We start from the raw sequence: 19,295 nt of genomic DNA on the forward strand, positions 1-19,295 counted from the left end.
GCCGGTACAGACCGTTAAAAAACGGTACTGTACCGGCAAATTCGGTACAGTTGGAGGGTATGTGTATCATGCATGTGAAATGCACAGGTGTTTCCTGTTATATTGAAATCTTCAATATGGAGGTTCTGTACTGTACATGTGATGCACAAAACTGGTAATAACTCTAGAAAATGTAGTTAATAAAAATCCACATTTTCGGCAGTATCCAGTGACATGCAGAGGGCCCCATGGTATGATGTACCCTGCAGTGCTGCCCTTCCTCTGCCCGGGTCACAAAGCCACCGCCCTGCTGCTAGTAGCTGCGCTGGCTGGATGGGTGTGCTGCTGTGCTTTGTGGCATATATACTAATAAAGTCGACTCTCTCTCACTCCATCCCTAGTCACTCCCATCCAGTCTCTACTAAGTTTGCAGCTCGATGCTTTACGGTGCTCACACTTGTCTAACAACTTGCAGTCAGACTATCTATAACGCAGGGAGGCGATCCCCCTCCCGCAGTCCTCCCATTTCCCACAATGCAGCGGGGAGAGCGGCGCCAGGCTCGTACGGCTCACGTCACACAATTCCCGGATGATCCTTACACTGTATGCGGGGTTTCGAGACCCGGGATGACCACCTTGGTGTTAGATAACGGGGCCTACAATGCAAAAATCGGATACAGCCACGGACAAGTCAGGTGCGCTGGGAGCAGAGCAAAGGGCGCCGCCGGGCTGCTTACCATAGAGTTCGCATAGAGTGGCAGACCCGAGTACTGTCTAGCCTCCTCGCTCACCACTGGGAGGACCAGATGCCTGGGCATTGATGCTAGCAATGTACGCTAAAAACATTGGCTGTCACGGTCTCCTGTGCTGTGTACACAGGGTCCTGTTAGGATTGCCCGTTATCATGGGACACTGCTGGCATTACCTCACGTGATGAATATTTCTGCAATAAAAATGACTGATTAGATTTAATGTACAAACCACCAGCAGTGGTGTATTATCTATCTATATATAATATATATATATATATATATATATATATATATATATATATATAAAAAAGCAAATGAGACTCAAAGGGTTCTATTTACTTAGCATAGCAAATATGTAAATTTCCAACCAATCAGAGTCTAGCTGTCATATTACAGGCTGTGTTTCAAGAATGAGAAGAGCTTATTGGTGCTTTATCTCTCTTCAAGTTTAAGTAAATAGACCCCAATGTGCTTTGTCTCCATTTAAAAAAAAACACAAAACACCTTTAAAGTTAGATTAACAAAAAAAATCTTTGTATTTGAAGGTATGTACATATCTCATATATTAACAAACTTTAAGACAAATACACGTAAAACAAAGCTTATTACTTCTATGCACAGATGTAAAGTGTAATTTATAGTTCAGATCTACCTATATTTATATTTGGTGACCGCTGTCCATGGTTTTGAACATTTTATGTTTCTAACCTCCATGATCACTGTCCTAAAGGGGGGATGCATTGGGGACAGAAAGTGGTAACGTTTTTCTATATACTATGATTAGAAGGAACAACTAGGTTAAATACAGATTTAATTATAATGGGAGAAATGTCCGAATCTAAATTTGTGGGTTCGGTTGATCGCTCTACAGTGTCAAGATATTATACATTCAATAGGTCTACCCCAATAGGTTGACATGCAATAGATCGACAGGGTCAAAATGTCGACATGAAAAAGGTAGAGGTACGACAAGGTTGACATGAGCCTTTCATGATTATTTATTTTTTTTCAACCGGTTTGTTCTTGCTTTACCATCCATGCTGACAAAGAGGGAGAATATAATAGTGCGCCCAGTGTAGCGTGGGTACACATTACACTAAGTGCGGGTCCATGTTGACACTGACACCCTAAAAAATGTCAGAAAACTCAGGTCGACCTTTTCATTTGTTTATCTTTTTCATGTTGACCTTTCAGGTAGATCAATTGACTATCTAATCCACACCCTAGCTTTCACATCACATAAAACATTTTGAAACGTTTTGAAAAACTGTAATTTTAAATGGTATTTTAAACAGGTCTAGTGTTTATATTGCAGCAGATTACCATTTAAAAATACCGTTTAAGTACCATTCACATCACCAGTCAAGCTGTTTAACCTCTGAACACGTTTCTACCCACAGCTTATTTCCTGGTTCAGGGAAGGGACACAAGACAAGGGACAGCCTATCACAGTGCTCTAACCTTTATTTTTTACTAAATACCATTTCAGTGCCATTCAGACAGCACAAAAAACGGCTCTGAATTGGCTTTAAAATGGGTAGAACTCTGCTTTTTAAACGTGTTGAAATACCAGTTAACTTTAAATGGTATTTCAACTATGACACTTTCACACTGCAGCCTTAAACGTTTTAAAAGGCAAAAAAACGGCAATATACCGTTTTAAAAGTGTGATGTGAAAGCTACATTAAATGTGTTTGTTTATCATTCACCATGTAACAGTCATTTCAAATGTTTTAGCTGTGTACAGTAATCTGTTATAGGAGTGTATGCATCCAAATGTACTAGGTGCAACTCTGTATGCAAAGTCAGTTTTTAATACTGTATTATTATATGACACCACAAGGGATCTGCAGCACCCAATTACATAACTGAATACGGAAAACAGGACTTACAGTTGTGGGCAGCACAGACAGTGTAATGTTTAGCATTACTGCAGCGCTGAGGTCATGGGTTTGAATTAAACCAGGCCCTCACTGTGCAGAGTTTGTATATTCTCCCCATGCTTGCATAGGTTTACTCCAGGTATTCTGGTGTCCTCCCACTATCCAAAAATATACTTGTAGGTTAATTGTCTGCCAACAAAATTAACCTAAGAGCGAATGTGTGCACATGTGGTAGGGCAGTGGTTCCCAAACTTTTTTGAATCACGGAGCCCTAGAGCATCAAAATATTTTCAAGGCACCCCTAGGCCAAATGCTTCTTATCGAGAAATTCTGGAAAAAATATTACATTAAGTGTATTGTGTTTTATATATCACAGTTATGTGGTGAGGGACAGGATTTGCTTCTGTTTGTCCACATATATTATGATTGGCAGCCACAAGCACTGGTTTTGCCTGTTACATTGACCATAAATAATATGAATTGATCTTGGTCCACCAACCAATGGCACCCCTGCAAGTGTCCTGAGGCACCCCAGGGTACCTAGGCACACAGTTTGGGAACCACTGTGGTAGGGAATATAGATTGAAAGCTCCACGGGGGCAGGGACTGATGTAAAGTGCTTCGGCGTATGTGTGCGCATTATAAGAATCTGTTAATAAATACAATAGAGGACAAGCACAGGATATATAAATGCATCAGCAGGCAACACTGAAATATGTATTGGTGTGGAAAAAAACACAGGTGCCATTAAGTAAGAGAAGGAAAAGCACATGAGGGTAAAAAAAGCCTTACGCTAGAGAGAAAGTGGATGTGTAGATAGAGTACCAGACACTCACCTCCTAATTTACAGGCTGTGTTTGAAAATGGTGCTGTAAAGTACTTTATCTCTGTCCACAAATTACCAGTACACACTGGTGCAATGTCTGGTACATATGTCAGGTTCAGTCTATTCAGAACAACATATCTACCTGACATTGCACCAGTGTGTACCCAGCTTTATTACATAGACCCCTGTGTGTATTGTTTTATTCAGGAACGTTACCTGACTTATCTGAGTGTTTTATGGCTGAAAAGCATGTGGGGAAAATACAAGTCATTCATGCAAGTGTTTTGTGTATGTTCTTCATTAATTCGCTATCTAATGTGTATAGTTGTCCATTTGTAGAATAAAACTTGTGGCAGGTTCAAAGCCCTTTGGCACTAGGGGAGTTGCATCACATGATTACTTGTGGAGGGAGTAGCTGCACAAACAATTTCCCATGTCACTAATTGAATTAAATTGTACTTTTATGTATATTTTAAAATAAATAATAGGACTTGTCTTGCTATAAACTATTCTAATCTTAATGCAGCTAATTTACAGTGTCACCCAACATATGGCAGGCCCATAGACTTAAAGCCAGCAGTGCTAAATACTTGCTCCAGCAGCCCTCTCACAAATAGGAGTACATATAGACCTTTTTCATTTACCTTTTACTAAGACTATATTAACTTGCGTAACATTTTTAGGAGATCATTTCAACACGCACACCAAAAATATAATTTATAATTATTTAAGGCCTTAATCAGACCTGATAGAGGGCAGCTCTTAAAATGGGCAAAACCATGTGCACTGTGGGTGGGGCAAATGTAATGTGCAGAGAGTTAGATTTGGGTGGGGTGTGTTCAGAGCTGCCTACTTTCTGGCTTCCCTCTTTGGGAGAGGGCAGCCAATTCAGTGAGGCAGGGCCACTGACGGGGTGGGGGCGGGGTGACCAGCTGATCATCCTTGTGGGGGTGTGGATAACAGGATCACGTGTTTGTGGCCACGCCCCACCTTGCAATACCGGTATTTCAGGCATTGCACAGCAGGGGGCGGGGCCGGGAGATTGACCCGATTTCCGGGACCGGTAGGCATCCCTGGGTGTGTTGAAACTGAAATCAAAATTGCAGTGTAAAAGCGCCAAATATTTACCCTGCACAGAAACAAAATAATTAACCCAGATCTAACTGTCTCTGCTCCACCTGTAGTGCACATGGTTTTGCCTATTTGAGAACAAATGAGTCCTGTGATCAGGTCTGAATTAAGCTGGGTACACAGTATACGATTCTTCTGAACAATATGCACGATAACGATGTCATCATGCATATCGTTCAGTGTGTACCCTGTATATCGTTAACGATGCACACTCCTGCTGATCTTTAACAACATGCCTGACTGTTTGAATATGCAGTCCAATCTGATAATATCGCGCATGCTCACCGGGGGTCCCAATGAAGACACTGAACAGTATCATTAACGATATTGTTCAGTATTCACCCACAGGTTGTTTGTTTTCACATATGGTTCAGTGTAGGGAAGCCAATCCCGGGGCATTTTTTCAATCCCAGGATCTACAGACTTATATATTGTAAGCTAAAACATGTTTTTTGTTTCCACCTTCAAGATTGTTTACATACAAACGTTAAGCAGGGCTACTGTAGTACTTGATAGCATTTGTAGCATTTCATGCCTGTGGTACTGGCTAAAGACACTCATATATTTTATTCATGTTTCCAGTGTTATTCCTAACTGTCAGTTTAGATCGAAGACTGCACGCTTAAAAACATTCACAGCGAATCAAATTGATGAGATAAAGGATCCCTCTGGTCTTTTTTATATACTGCCATTTCAGAAGGTAATCATTTTTTATACTACATTGCTAATATTTGTGTGAAATGGAAATAGACTGGGATAATGAAATACGTTTATAAGTACAGAAAAGAACTTTGCATGCAGTAGGATCCAGTGTTTCATCATTCATATTTATATGAAACCTAGGAAGTGGTGCTTTACAATTTCTTTATTGAGTCTGATGATTCTTGGGGGCATTTTCATTCTTAAGGCCCCCATACACTTTTTGATTTGGGCCGGATTTGAACCAGTTCCGGTGGATCGGGCCGAGAAGTCAGGTGAAATCAGGCCAAAATAGCATGTGTGTGACATCCGATCCTGTGCGCATTGGATTGGAGCTCATACGTGCTGCATGTAAATCTGGCCATACACTGCTGCGAGGATTGGATGTGACTTCTCCAAGGGGAGAAGTCACCTAGTGTATGGGGGACATTAGTGATAGCTGCAGAATTCTGGTTTTCAGACATTTTCCCTGCTAACAAACAGCCACCAACATTTGCCTCGAATTGAATTCACTTCTTGGAGACCATTTTCCTTTTTTATGCTTTGGGCTTCCCTTTGCCCAGCTAAAAACTATCATTTTCGCCATTTGGTAGTGTGTGTCGTAAGCAGGTCCTAATGCCGGAGTCATTGGGTCACCACCAATTAGGTTGACAGGGTCATTAGGTCGACATGGGTCAATAGGGTCATTAGGTCGACATGGTTTTTTTATTACTGTTTTTTGAGCCGACATGTGCCGACAGGTGGTATTTCATGCCCTACCATCCAAAAGGGTGTGGTGGGAGAATAGAATAGTGTGCCAAGCATAGCGAGCCATGTGAGGGAACGTGGTGGTACGGTTTAGTGTTTAAAAAAAACATGTTGACTTTTTCACTGTCGACCTAATGACCCTGTCGACCTAACCCATGTCAACCTAAATGCATGTTGACCTAATGAATGTCTAACAACTTACTGGTGACCAACTGATGCACACCGGGCCAGGTAAATGTTTCAACGATATAACAATTTGGGTAGAACAAATTGTGCATCATTTTAAGTGTGTATACACAATTGCACATCCCGCAGCTCCCATACCATATTATTTGACCATACTGCATGGTTAATGAAATTATATTGTGTGTGAGACTGTGCATTTTAATGAAAGGCATGCGGTTACCTCGATTGGTCGACACCTAAAAAAAGGTCGACAAAGCGTGGCGAGAGCAGCGGTACACTTATAATGTGTCCATGTCGAGCTAAGTCGCCGTAAAAAGCCTCATGTTGACCTTTTGTCTATCGACCTAGACGCTGTCAACCTAATGACCTGTACCCAAGATATCATTCCATTGTGCATTCAATTATTTAATGTGTACAGGCAATCTGTGTGGGCAAAGGGATATCTCTAGAACTATTCGCACAATTGCCCGTCATTTAGATTTAGACCTTTTAATAGAAAGTGATGTTACAATTAAGCACATAGCTATATGATTAAGATAATTTAAATATCTTATAATCAATACAAAATGATGGTATTATGTTTAGTTCATGTAAACAAGTCTGTCTCATTCATATTAACACCATTGTTGGCAGAGTACTACTTCAGTTCTCAAGTAAATTAAAGCAGTGTCTTTTTTATTTATTGTAATAGGGTTATTTGGTGAACTGGGATGTCCAAAGACAAGTATGGGATTATCTTTTCGGAAAGGAAATGTTTCAGGTAATATAGAGTTCATAAAATTACAATGCTGTCAATTGTAACATAGGGCCAGATGCACTAAGCTTCGAAAAGTGATAAAATAGAAAGTGATAAACAATAAACCAATCAGCTCCTGTCTGACTTTTTTCAAACCCTGCCTGTGACTTGGCAGTTAGGAGCGGATTGGCTGGTTATTTATCACTCTCCATTTTATCACTTTTTGAAACTTAGTGCATCTGGCCCATAATAAACTGTGCATGACCAGGGAAAAGCAGTTTTGTAACCTTTATATATATTCTGTTTAACTCGCAATTGCCCCGTCCCAATGTTTTGGGGACTGCACATGGTCTATTATGTGCATGTGCAACTCCCCCTTGCAAATGGCTTCTGGGACTTGCAAAGTCGCCAAGCCAGATGCAAGCATCGGGGCGGTCGGTGGTGGGAATGGTGCTCGCCCATGGAAATGCCCAGTATTTTATGGGCAACCTCATGAATGGGTACATGGGCAGGCCGATGCCTGCCAGGGTCAGGCTGATGACATTACAGAACGTCAGCCGCCCACCCTGTCTTTGTCCGGGCGCACCTAAATAAAATAGTAGCATAATCACTGCATACAGTTCTAACTAGGGAAAGCCTAAACGTTAAGATCAATTTGTGTCACCATCTTTTGATCTGTTTGTATTATTGAGTTTTCTTCAACCCCTTTATTAAGGAAATGTGTTATATTTGCAATGTAACTTTGGTGTTTAACGTGGCCCTTTGTGTTCTAAGGTGGATTTTGTAGATTCAAATATCATCATTACGGAACCATATTTTAACTTCAGTTCAATTCAAGAGTCTATGAATGAGATTTTGTTCGAAGAATACCAGTTCCAGGCAGCTCTCAGAGTTAACCGTAAGTGTCTGCTGTCTTGGAGCTACTGACATCCGAGTCGCTGGTCCATAGTAGAATAGTAAAGAATAAAACATTTCATTTTTTTTTTGTGTTTCTAAGCTGGGGCTCTGAGTGCGCACAGATACTTCCATGACAACCCCTCAGAACTGTGCTGCATCATTGTGGACACTGGATACTCATTCACACACATTGTGCCATATTGTCGCAGTAAGAAGAAGCAAGAAGGCATAATAAGGTACGATATGGGGTCACTTGGATAACTACATCTCCCAGAATGGCTGAAACACATCCACTGGCCCTTCATGTAGGGTCACTAGATGTCCTGGACAACTTGTAGGGGCTCATCATCAGCGAGATAGTGGGGTACACATTAGACAATTTGGTTGATGTGTCGGTGTGATCTGCCAGTAGGAGTCTCTGTCTGGACTAGCACCCAATCCTCCTGCTCTTAGGTGATTTTAGTTATGCCCCTTTCAGACCGCACTTTGCCGTTTTTTTACCGTTTTAAAACGGTAATCTGTGCGGTCTGAAAGGTGCAGGACCCCTTAACCGTTTTACAAAAGCCGATTTTGTAAAACGGTTAAAATGGAGGGTCCTACCCGTTTCAGACCCGGTATTTTTGCATCAAAATCGGGTCTGAAACGGTATTTAGGACCCCGCCAATGAGCTGGGTCCTAAATTCAGAGCAGCGAATATTTAATGAGCACTCATTAAATATTCGCAGCACTGGAGCCGCCCCCCGCGTGTGTCGCCCCCCCCCGCGCATGTGTCGACACCCCCCACGCGGAGCGTGTGTCGACACCCGCCGTGCAGCCGGTACCTTCGTTGTGGATCCCGGCAGTGAAGTATGGTCGGGGAAGCACTTATGAAAAAAAGCGTCTTTTAGAAAATGGCTGCCCCATAGGAAAACCAGTTTTAAAAAACTGTCTTTCGTATGGGGGCAGCCATTTTCCGAAAGTCACTTTTCATATAAGAAAAGTGACTTTCGGAAAATGGCTGCCCCCATACGAAAGACAGTTTTTTAAAACTGGTTTTCCTATGGGACAGCCATTTTCTGAAAGACGCTTTTTTTTCATAAGTGCTTTCCCGACCAACTGCAGTGCCGGATCACGCAACGGAGATACCGGCTGCACGGGGGGGGGGGGGGGGGGGGGGGGTTTAGCCCTGGGGGGGGGTTAGCCCTGGGGGGGGGTTAGCCCTGGGGGGGGTTAGCCCTGGGGGGGGGGGGGGGGGGGGGGTTAGCCCTGGGGTGGGGGGGATTTGGGGGTGTTAACCCCCGGGGGAGGGGGGGCGGCGCACGCTGAAGACTGGCTTTGACCCTGTTTTTGGAAAGTTTCCAAAAACGGGTCTGCCAGTGTCAAAAAAAACTGAAAGCAGGATCAGTGTAAGGGACCCACTTGATAAATGTTCACATTTCTGTAGTAGGTACAGTAGGCGTGCATTTTTGTCCAGATGTGTACGCCGAATCCGTCTTATTCCTCCATGTTAAATTGTAGTTTTTTATAATTGTTGTGGTCAGTATTCTTAGTGCTTGAAGTGTGCACCTGTTTGTTTGCTGCAGTTCTTTTTGGTGTTCAGCAAATTAAGTTGCAATGTTTCTCACGTGTTTTTCTTTTCTTCTAGAATCAATGTCGGTGGAAAGCTGTTAACAAATCATTTAAAAGAGATCATCTCTTACAGGTACAGAAATGAAGCGACCTGTCTGCCTCTTTATTTTGGGATTTTAGTACAATATAAAGATTCATAGATATCTATTCATTTAATCCATAGTAGTGGATATTTTATACTGTATATCATTATTTTTGGCTTGAATTAAGAAAATCTCAAAAATATTGTTTATCTCATACATCTATGGGGTAGACAAACTATATTAGAAGGGGATGTGTTCCTTTTTTCATTTCCAATGGATGAAAGTCTTTTATTTTGGAATTATTTGTTTTAATATTCTTACAAATTGTATTTTATAACCTTACATATTGGCATATTTGAACAGGATTTATGAAGGAACATACTTTGTGAGTTACTGCATAATTATATTAGTGATATGTGCCTGCCTCAGAGTATTCTTCACAATGCATTCACAGCTGCAGTCTCATATGCAGATAGTTTGGTATAATATGCGACTGCCTGAGCCACCAGGATTTGTATTGAGATGGCGATAGGCAGCATTGCAGAATCTGGCAGCTGCTTAGAATGACACAGCATCGTTTGCAGGTCATTACATTGTCACAGCCCTGAGTAACTAAGACGCTGGTGACATGTTATTTACGTACGGGATCTCAGTCAAAGACGTCTCAAAAACGTACATGACAAGTCTGCAATTTATCTGCTGCTCCATTACCTCCCACAATCTGTCCCTGTCTGTCAATCACTTTGTAAATTGTTGCTAGTGAATTGCCATGCGTGCACAGTGCAAAACAAGACGTATGCTCAGTCTGCCGATAAGCGCTTCACTAAACAAATCGTGGTTGGGTAAAACTCCAAATCCAGCCCAATCTACAGAACACAGAGCAGTAGTACTGTTTGAAGAATGTTTCATACAATTGGGCAGATGTATTAAGCCTGATATAGTGGAAGGCAATAATGCACCAGCCAATCAGCTGCTAATTGGCATTTTTCAAACATAGCTGATTGGCTGGTGCATTATCACCTTCCACTTTATCATACTTTACCAGGCTTAGTACATCTGCCCCAGTGTAATGAAAGCCTAAGAGTAGGTATACATTAGATCAATGTTGAGACCATTTTTCATATCTGAATGTAAAATCATCTAGTGTGTACGCACATTTGCGAGATCCCACAAGTCGCATGCGACATAGGGCCTGATTTAGGTTCACTCGCAAAGCACATTTGATTTGCTAATGGAAAAAACCATGTGCACTGCAAGTGGGGCAGATGTAACATGTGCAGAGAGAGATTTGGGTAGGATTTGTACATCAAACTGATATCTACATTGCAGTGTAAAAATAATGCAGCCAGTATTTACCCTGCACAGAAACACAATAATGCACACAAATGAAACTCTCTCTGCACATGTTACTACTGGCCCACCTGCATTACACATGGTTTTGTCCATTAGCAAACCAAATGTTCTTTGCGAGTGAACCTGAATAGGGTCCATATTCTGTTCAGCTGCCCTGCACAGTCGAACAGACGATATCGTTTGTCCGGCCGTTTAGTGTAATGAAGGATGGAACAAGGTATTCCATTGTTCATTCCATCATGTAGTGTGGACGACCAATCTTGCATGGTACGTGATAAGGCAACCACCAGGATGATTGGCCATCGTTCTGGTGTGGAGCTGCTCTTAGGGGTACATTTACTAAAGCTTCTATGATACAATAGAAAAATGTTATATATAGAATCTGTTTGGTTGCTCTGTGGAACATAACCCCTTAAGACGGTGTGGGACAGTTTTCATCTGTTTTTTTTTTTTTTTTTATTGAAAGATTTGAATAGTATATGAAGCAATAAATACTGCTGGAAATATATTAGATTTGTATTTTTTATCTCTACTATATAGACTACATATCACATACGATGGCCAGCGGAACATTCCCATTTGTTCTCTACCAATACAGAGTAATGGGTACTTGTTTCCTATGTGGGCGCCCAGGTTTTCTACGTACGGCACCATAATGAAATTGGATCGCATCGCATCGGATTCGGTACTCGATGATCTACGATGGTATACGATGCGATGCGATCCGATTCGATTTCCCATAGGAAACAATGTGAAATGGCTCAATTTAGCCAAATTATCATAGGAACAATAGTAAATGGGCCAAAAACACCCCTGAACATTGAAATGTCCCCCCAAAAGTAGTTGACGCCACCCCGCCATCAACGTGAACCCGAAGCGTGGCGAGCGCAGCGGTACGCGTCCTCCGACCTTTTCATGCCCTACTATCCACTAGGGCGTGGAGTGAGAATAGAATAGTGTGGCGAGCGCAGCGAGCCACCGAGCCCGAAGCGTGGCGAGCGCACGCGGATACCTTCACAGGTAAACGCTTTCCTTCGCGGGCTTCCCAGGTGTCCATGGCGACGCGGACACCTGGGAAGCCCGCGAACGGACGCGTTTACCTGTGAAGGTATCCGCGTGCGCTCGCCACGCTTCGGGTTCACGTTGATGGCGGGGTGGCGTCAACTACTTTTGGGGGGACATTCCACTGCTCTGTGGGTTTTTTTGGGGTTTCTTGCCCATTTACCATTCTTCCCTATGCTGATTTGGGTAAATTGATCCATTTAACATTGTTTCCTATGGGAAATCGAATCGGATCGCATCGCATCGTTCAATATCGTGTATGTGTATTTGTTGTATCCGATGCGATGCAATCCGATTTTTATACGGAGAATAGCATGGTGCGCAATTAACTTAGCGGGCGCCCAGATAGGAAACAAGTACCGAGTAATGTTTTGTGGTAACAGTTCTGTTTGGAAGGTTATGCAAGAGTTTATTTTCCTTTTGAAAGTACCTTCAACTATGTATCTGTTTCTCAGACAGTTGCAGGTCATGGACGAGACACATGTAATAAACCAAGTAAAAGAAGATGTGTGCTACGTGGCAGCAGATTTCTACAAGGACATGGAGATAACCAGGTGTGTATTCTGAGCTAGAGATTTATTCAATGTCTGATCACAAAATAATACACTTATAAGCAGTGTGGTTCATTAGGTCGACATGAATGAACAACAGGGTCAACACATTAAAAAGTCAGTGACAATTTTTTTTTTTTTTGTGTCAATGTCAAACACCGGAACACCTTCACTCGGCACACTTTACCATCTACATCAGGCATTCCCAACCACGGTCCTCAAGGCACACCAACAGTGCAGGTTTTAGTGATATCCAGGCTTTAGCACAGATGGTTTAATCAGAATCACTCAGGTTCTAATTAAGTCACCTGTGCTAAAGTTGGACTCATTCTGCCGTGATCCCGCTTCAATGCTGTCGCTAAAGACAGCATTGAATAGGGAGACGCTGCTATTTCCCCCGTCAGAATAGCAGCAGCACATTGAATACCCCCCTAAGATGTATGAAAGTTATAAAAATCCCCCATAGCCATGTCGACCTTTTGACCATTTCTACCATATGTTGTCGATTTATTGACTGTTGACCTACCATCCGGATCCCACTAATAAGTACTTCCTTTAGATTGAAGGGGGAAGATAACTCCTTGATGGTTGATTACGTTTTGCCAGACTTTAGCACAATCAAAAAAGGCTTTGTGAAGGTATGTGTCATTCTTCTGTTATGCTAGTGTGGCAGTGTTCAGTGTCAGTCTGCATTGAAATAGCCTTGTTGTGGGAAGTAGGCACCATGGCAGACAACTTAGACCAATAGTTCCATCCTTATGATTTTGGTGTTCCATAATCACAAAAGGCCACTCATGTACCCTATATGTATCAATAATTGGAATACTTGTTGACATCCTTTGTTTACTGAAAAAGCAGTTGGGTTGTGTATCCCTCTTGTGAATCCTTTTTTTTTTTTTGTGACTACTACCTGCCACCTTTCTGCCTCTCCTGTAGCGAATGGCTCGGTGTTTGCTTCCGGGGATTGCGCATGCGTTAACACTGAACATCGGGGACGGGACTGAATTTTCTCGGCTCCATGGTCCTGCCGCATATCATTTTAATCTGCAAAGTATGCTTGTACGTCTTACTATAGGAATTACTAGATGCCACTAAAAGGATTAACTTGACCACAGCAATGATGAGAGAGGACCCATCTGTAGGGTGAAAATGGCCAATAATTTAAATTAAGAGGTGTCTTTAAATTGAGCTTTATAATTGTAATTTGAACAGCCGAGGGAAGAGATGGTGTTTAGTGGAAAGACCACAGCTGGAGAGCAGATACTTCGCTTGGCCAATGAACGGTTTGCTGTTCCGGAAATACTATTCCATCCCTCTGATATAGGAATTCAAGAAATGGGTATTCCAGAAGCCATTGTCCATTCCATTCACAATCTTCCTGAAGGTTTGTCCAAACTTCATTCCTGTCCTATTTCATGTAATTGTAAACTCTTTATTTGGTCAATGTTCTTTCTGTAATCTGTAATTCTTTATTGTTATGCCCTGATTACTTGGTTGTATATCATTATTTTTTTTATTGTAAACATTGACAACAGACAATGATGTAAATATAATTGAGTCCAAGTTTAAAAGAAAATTACCAATAATTCTGCCCCAGACTAAAGTGGTGTTTTGGGCTTTACATTTTGGTGGAAAATTGCAGACAAATCTGGATACTTTCAGACTATAATACTGTTACATTTTCGCCTTTGTGTGTTTGAGAAGTGTGTCCCTTTTTAGTATAATACATTCCATATTCCTGTAGTTCATGATAAGAGAGATATTTTTGTATTTGTTTTAAATACTTCCAGCAGCGCGGCTCCTGCCCCTGGACTGCAGCACCAACCACACATTGTAGGGGAGCTGGTCAGCATGTACATTCAATATTGTAGTAATCTATGTTTATATGTGCTGGCTGCCTAACCCAGGTTTCGGTAACACCGCTGTGTTTCACTGACCTGCCACATTACAGCTGGTCTATCTTCTATAAGCCCGCCTACAGACGCCTGTGAATCTAGCTAATGAGAGTCTGGGATCAGGCTTATAGAAGATAGACAAACTGAGCCCAAAGTGTCAGATATTGATTGTACGCAGTGAACGATATTGGGACTCGTTGAACATACCAGTCATTTGGCTTTATATAGCCAAATTGACCTGCATGTTTAGCAGATGTCAATGGTCATTAACAATGCATGGGAGCACACATTGTCAATGATATTGAGGCTACACTTCAGAAGATATAGTAAAAGATATTTCTCAGAAAGGGCTTTCTGAGAGATATTTTACTACAGTATATCCTCTTCTGCAGTGATGGGGAACCTTTGGCACTCCAGCTGTTGTTGAACTAAACATCCCAGCATGCTCTGAAACCATTTTAGCATGGCCAAATATCAAAACTGTAGTAGGGCATGCTGGAATTTGTAGTTCAACAACAACTGGAGTGCCAGAGGTACCCCATCTCTGCTATAGTGTGTATGTAACACTTATTTAAATGTAACATATCAGATTATGTATTAACATTTGCCTTCAAAAACCTACAAAGAAAAATAAATAGGGTTAGTGTGCCTTTTAATAATATTCCATTTTAGTGTGATTTTTATGTTTTTATTCCTGTATGAACTGTTGGGTTGGGATCATTTGGTCTATTGCATTATGGTCGAAAGTCATTAGGTCGAATCCATTAGGTCGACATGCTAAAAGGTCGACATGACTCTAGGTCGACATGGGAAAAGGTCGACATGATTCTAGGTCGAAAGGTCATTAGTTCGACAGGTCATTAGTTCGACAAGGTCATTAGTTCGACAGTGTCTATGTCGACATTCACAAGGTCGACATGGGGTTTTTCACTGTTTTTTTACCTGAATGTCAACACAGTCGACATGGACACAGTTTAAAGTGCACTGCATCCCCTCGCATCGCTCGCTGCGCTCGCAATGCGTCGGGCACGGTGCCTCGCTACGCTCGGCACACTATTTTATTCTCCCACCACGCCCTAGTGGATGGTAGGGCATGAAATACCGCCTGTCGGCACATGTTGGCTCAAAAAACAGTGAAAAACTCCATGTCGACCTTGTGAATGTCGACATAGACAATGTCGAACTAATGACCTTGTCGAACTAATGACCTGTCGAACTAATGACCTTTCGAACTAGAATCATGTCGACCTTTTCCCATGTCGACCTAGAGTCATGTCGACATTTTAGCATGTCGACCTAATGGATTCGACCTAATGACTGTCGACCATAATGCAGTAGACCAAATGACCGCATCCCGAACTGTTCTATAGATGACATGCTACAAAAACATTGCTGATCATTCTTTTACGCATTCCTTTAGAAATGCATCCTCATTTCTTCAAGAACATTGTTCTCACTGGAGGAAACGCGCTGTTTCCAGGATTCAAGGAGCGGGTGTACTCTGAGGTGCGAAAGCTCACTCCTACAGACTATGATGTGTCTGTTATATTGCCTGAGAAGTAAGTAATACATTTGTACATATCAATAGACAGATTCCAGAAAGTATCATGCAGCATGGAAACATAACTCCTTATCCTGTGTACCTGCTAGGTTATTAATAAAAATGTAGGTACTTGTTTCCTAGCACGGCGCCCATCGCATAAGACTAAATATGGTATACAAAATTGTACAATAAAATATCGTATCGCATCGTATGCCATACAATGCGATGGTATACGATTTTTTATTGTACAACCACCCTGATGGGTCCTTACAATGTTAAATGCCCCCCCATTGTCAACGCCACCCCCAGGATCAACACCAACCCGAAGTGTGGCGAGCGGCGGCGGTACGCGTCCTCCAACCTTTTCATACCCCCACTATCCATGTCGGCGTGGAGTTGAATTTAGGTAGTGTGGCGAGCGCAGCGAGCCACCGAGCCCGAAGCGTGGCGAGCACACGCGTATTACTTTACATGTATTGCGTCTGCGCTCGCCACACTAATACACGTGTGCTCGCCACGCTTCGGGCTCGGTGGCTCGCTGCGCTCGCCACACTACCTAAATTCAACTCCACGCAGACGTGGATAGTGGGGGTATGAAAAGGTCGGCGGTGGCGTACCGCCGCCGCTCGCCACGCTTCGGGTTGGTGTTGATCCTAGGGGTGGCGTTGACAATGGGGGGGCATTGAAAATTGTAAGGACCCATCAGGGTGGTTGTACAATAAAAAATCGTATACCATCGCATCGTATCGCATGCGGTTAAATGGCATGCGATGCGATGTAATCGCATAAGATGCCATAAGCTGAAAATCTTGGGCGCCGTGCTAGGAAACAAGTACCAAAATGTATTTAACACCTAATTTGTCAAAATTGGTGTGAAAATTGCCAAGCAAACATTTTATTCATCATAATGACCTGTACTATTTACCTTATATAGGAAATATATATATATATATATATTTTTTTTTTTTTTTTTTTACACATTTTTTTTTATTTGAATTCATATAACAAATGTGAGCAGCACTGGCATTTTTAGCGGATATTTTGCACAACTCAGAGATGTTGACACTCAAAGGGTTAAAGCATACTCATTTGATCCCAGAAGGGATATTCATTTGCTACAGAGTTTGTAGTGTAAAGGACACCACTAAATAGGCCACAATGGGGACTGAAACTAATAGCAAGGTCACAGATCAGGTGCAAACATTTATTTACACCTCACCTAACAATCTGTAGTGAAATGGCCAGTTTAAGAGATTGACGACTATGTATTGTACATTCATATTTACATATACTTGTTCTAGATTGATTCTAAGCCAACTTACAATTTACTGTATAAAATCTTTTCTAATTTATGGCCTGATTCAGATGTGTACATTGTTAGCATCACTGCTGCATCCTGTGTTGCGAGCAGTGAGAGGTCAGGAAATCTGCATCAGAAGCAGCATACCATGGACTCCGCACTCCACAAACTATGCTGTTTATCGGTAAACACAATCTTCTAGTCTGCACAAACTTTAAGTCTATATGGTTCTTTGGGCGTAACCTAGGCTCAGAGGATATGGAGGGAATAGTGTATAAAAGGTTCTCCTGGCACATTATGTGTGCGCAAGTCTGTTTGTCTGGTAATGTAAACAAGCATAACCGGTTTTCAGTCACAAATGCTCAAGATAGCTGTTTGGAAATTGCCCGTCTGTTCTACATGTTCTGGTGTAAACTATGATTACATGGTGAATAATCATTTTTCTGTAACATCCTGTAAAATAAAAGAATATGCTCCTCCCCTCTATGGGGGAATTCAGGGGTTCTGCGTGCTGGTCGCCACTAGATGGCAACCAACAGAGCAATTCAAGTGTTTCTCTTTTTGGGCATGTACAGCTGCCGGTGTGACATTGATATGTTGTCACTTTGATTGGGTGGTAATTAGTGAAGAAATACTACCGCTAGTGCTTACAGATGAAATATCACATCTATGTCCTAGACCTGGGGTAGCCAACAGTCCACGAGAGCTACCAATGGTTAATGTTTTCCAGGTCTCCTCACAGAATCATAAGTGAAGTAATTAGCTCCACCTGTAGATCTTTTATAATGTGCCAATCAGTAATGAATGTACCTGTTGGCTACCACTGAACTAGAGTCAATGCATATGGTTTGACTAACTTGTTTATGCTATATATTTCTCCAGTCCCATCACTTACTCTTGGGAAGGAGGGAAGTTAATATCAGAAAATGATGACTTTGAAGATATGCTGGTGACCAGAGAGGACTATGAAGAAAATGGGCATGAGATCTGTGAAGAGAAATTTGATATTTAATTCATATTAAAATTGTCATGAACTACTTTTTATACTTTTTTTAGTCAAGTAAATATGTTATGTAAATTATTTATTAGATTCATTTTTTTTTGTCAGTATTTTTTTGTATGCATTAAAATCCACAGTGCTAAATGTTGTGTGAGAAGTGTAAATGTTATTTATATAATTGCGTATATGGAAAAAATGTGTTGGTACTATATTTGAGTATGGATCATTGGATAGATCAGCAGTGGGGAACCTCCGGCCCGCGGGCCGTATACGACCCCCGGAGCCGGTCTTTGTGGCCCTTCCACTCGCTGTTCAGTGAGTCAAGTACAGGCGAAATCTCGCGAGAGCTATCGACCTCTCGCGAGATTTCCCCTGGATGAGACTCCCTGCACAGCCGCCGGACCACACAGACCGGCAACTCGTAACCTGCGGCAGCCGCCGGAGCATGGGATGGCTGCCGCAGGATGATATGTAAGTTTTTTTTTTTTTTTTTAATGGCCCCCGAGGCATTATGCCTCAATGCAAATGGCCCTCGGACCTCAAAAGGTTCCCCACCCCTGGGATAGATAGACATTAGGTTGACAGGGTCATTAGGTCAACACAAGCATTTGGTTGACATGGGGTTTTTCACTTTTTTTGAGCATCAGACAAATGAAGCACACCTAAAGGCCCCATCCACTAGTAGGACCAGATTTCTCTTGTGCTCCCCCATCAGGCTTAAATACAACTTAAATACGACTTGTCACAGGTAAAACTCCCGGGGAGTTGAAGGGGGGGGGGGGTGGAGATATCAACTCGAGGTGGCTTGATAGTGGTCATGAACCTAATTTGGACCCAAAGACACCCAATCTTGACCCTGGAGGCCTCCATCAATGGAAACCGCCACTACTGCACAAAGTGGGTCAAGGAAGCAAGATATGGCAAAGTTACATAATAGAGGGGGTAGAGGATATGGGGTTTAAGAAAAAAAAATGTGCTGAGAGCCAACCAGAGAGAGACACACCATGGGAGGATGTTCAAGGCCATCCACTAGACAGATTGGGATGAGAACTGCAGATGACACTAGGCAGCCACCTTTCTTTCTTGGTTCTTTGGAAGAGCTTTCAAGCTTAAAACAATAGGAT

At 42.1% G+C, this 19,295-nt stretch overlaps 1 protein-coding gene and 1 long non-coding RNA gene across 3 annotated transcripts in view; one reads left to right on the forward strand and one right to left on the reverse strand.

Annotated features, from left to right (window-relative positions):
* Positions 1 to 19,295, reverse strand: part of LOC146074284 (uncharacterized) — a 307,386-nt gene that overhangs the window by 44,516 nt on the left and 243,575 nt on the right. The window lies entirely within an intron of this gene.
* ACTR6 (actin related protein 6) lies at positions 458 to 18,304 on the forward strand. 2 transcript variants are annotated; one of them, XM_083182201.1, is made up of 11 exons: positions 458 to 674; positions 5,154 to 5,271; positions 6,895 to 6,963; positions 7,714 to 7,837; positions 7,937 to 8,072; positions 9,461 to 9,517; positions 12,338 to 12,436; positions 12,993 to 13,071; positions 13,646 to 13,817; positions 15,749 to 15,887; positions 18,054 to 18,304. In XM_083182201.1, the coding sequence occupies exons 1-11, from the start codon at positions 514 to 516 to the stop codon at positions 18,181 to 18,183; spliced, it is 1,284 nt and encodes a 427-aa protein (XP_083038327.1). In that variant the 5' UTR covers positions 458 to 513; the 3' UTR covers positions 18,184 to 18,304. The 2 variants fall into 2 exon arrangements, with proteins under 2 accessions (XP_083038327.1, XP_083038328.1); XM_083182202.1 differs by lacking the exon at positions 458 to 674 and adding an exon at positions 676 to 810.

Source organism: Crinia signifera, chromosome 4, assembly GCF_055691185.1.
Source record: "Crinia signifera chromosome 4, ASM5569118v1, whole genome shotgun sequence".
Taxonomy (NCBI): domain Eukaryota; kingdom Metazoa; phylum Chordata; class Amphibia; order Anura; family Myobatrachidae; genus Crinia; species Crinia signifera.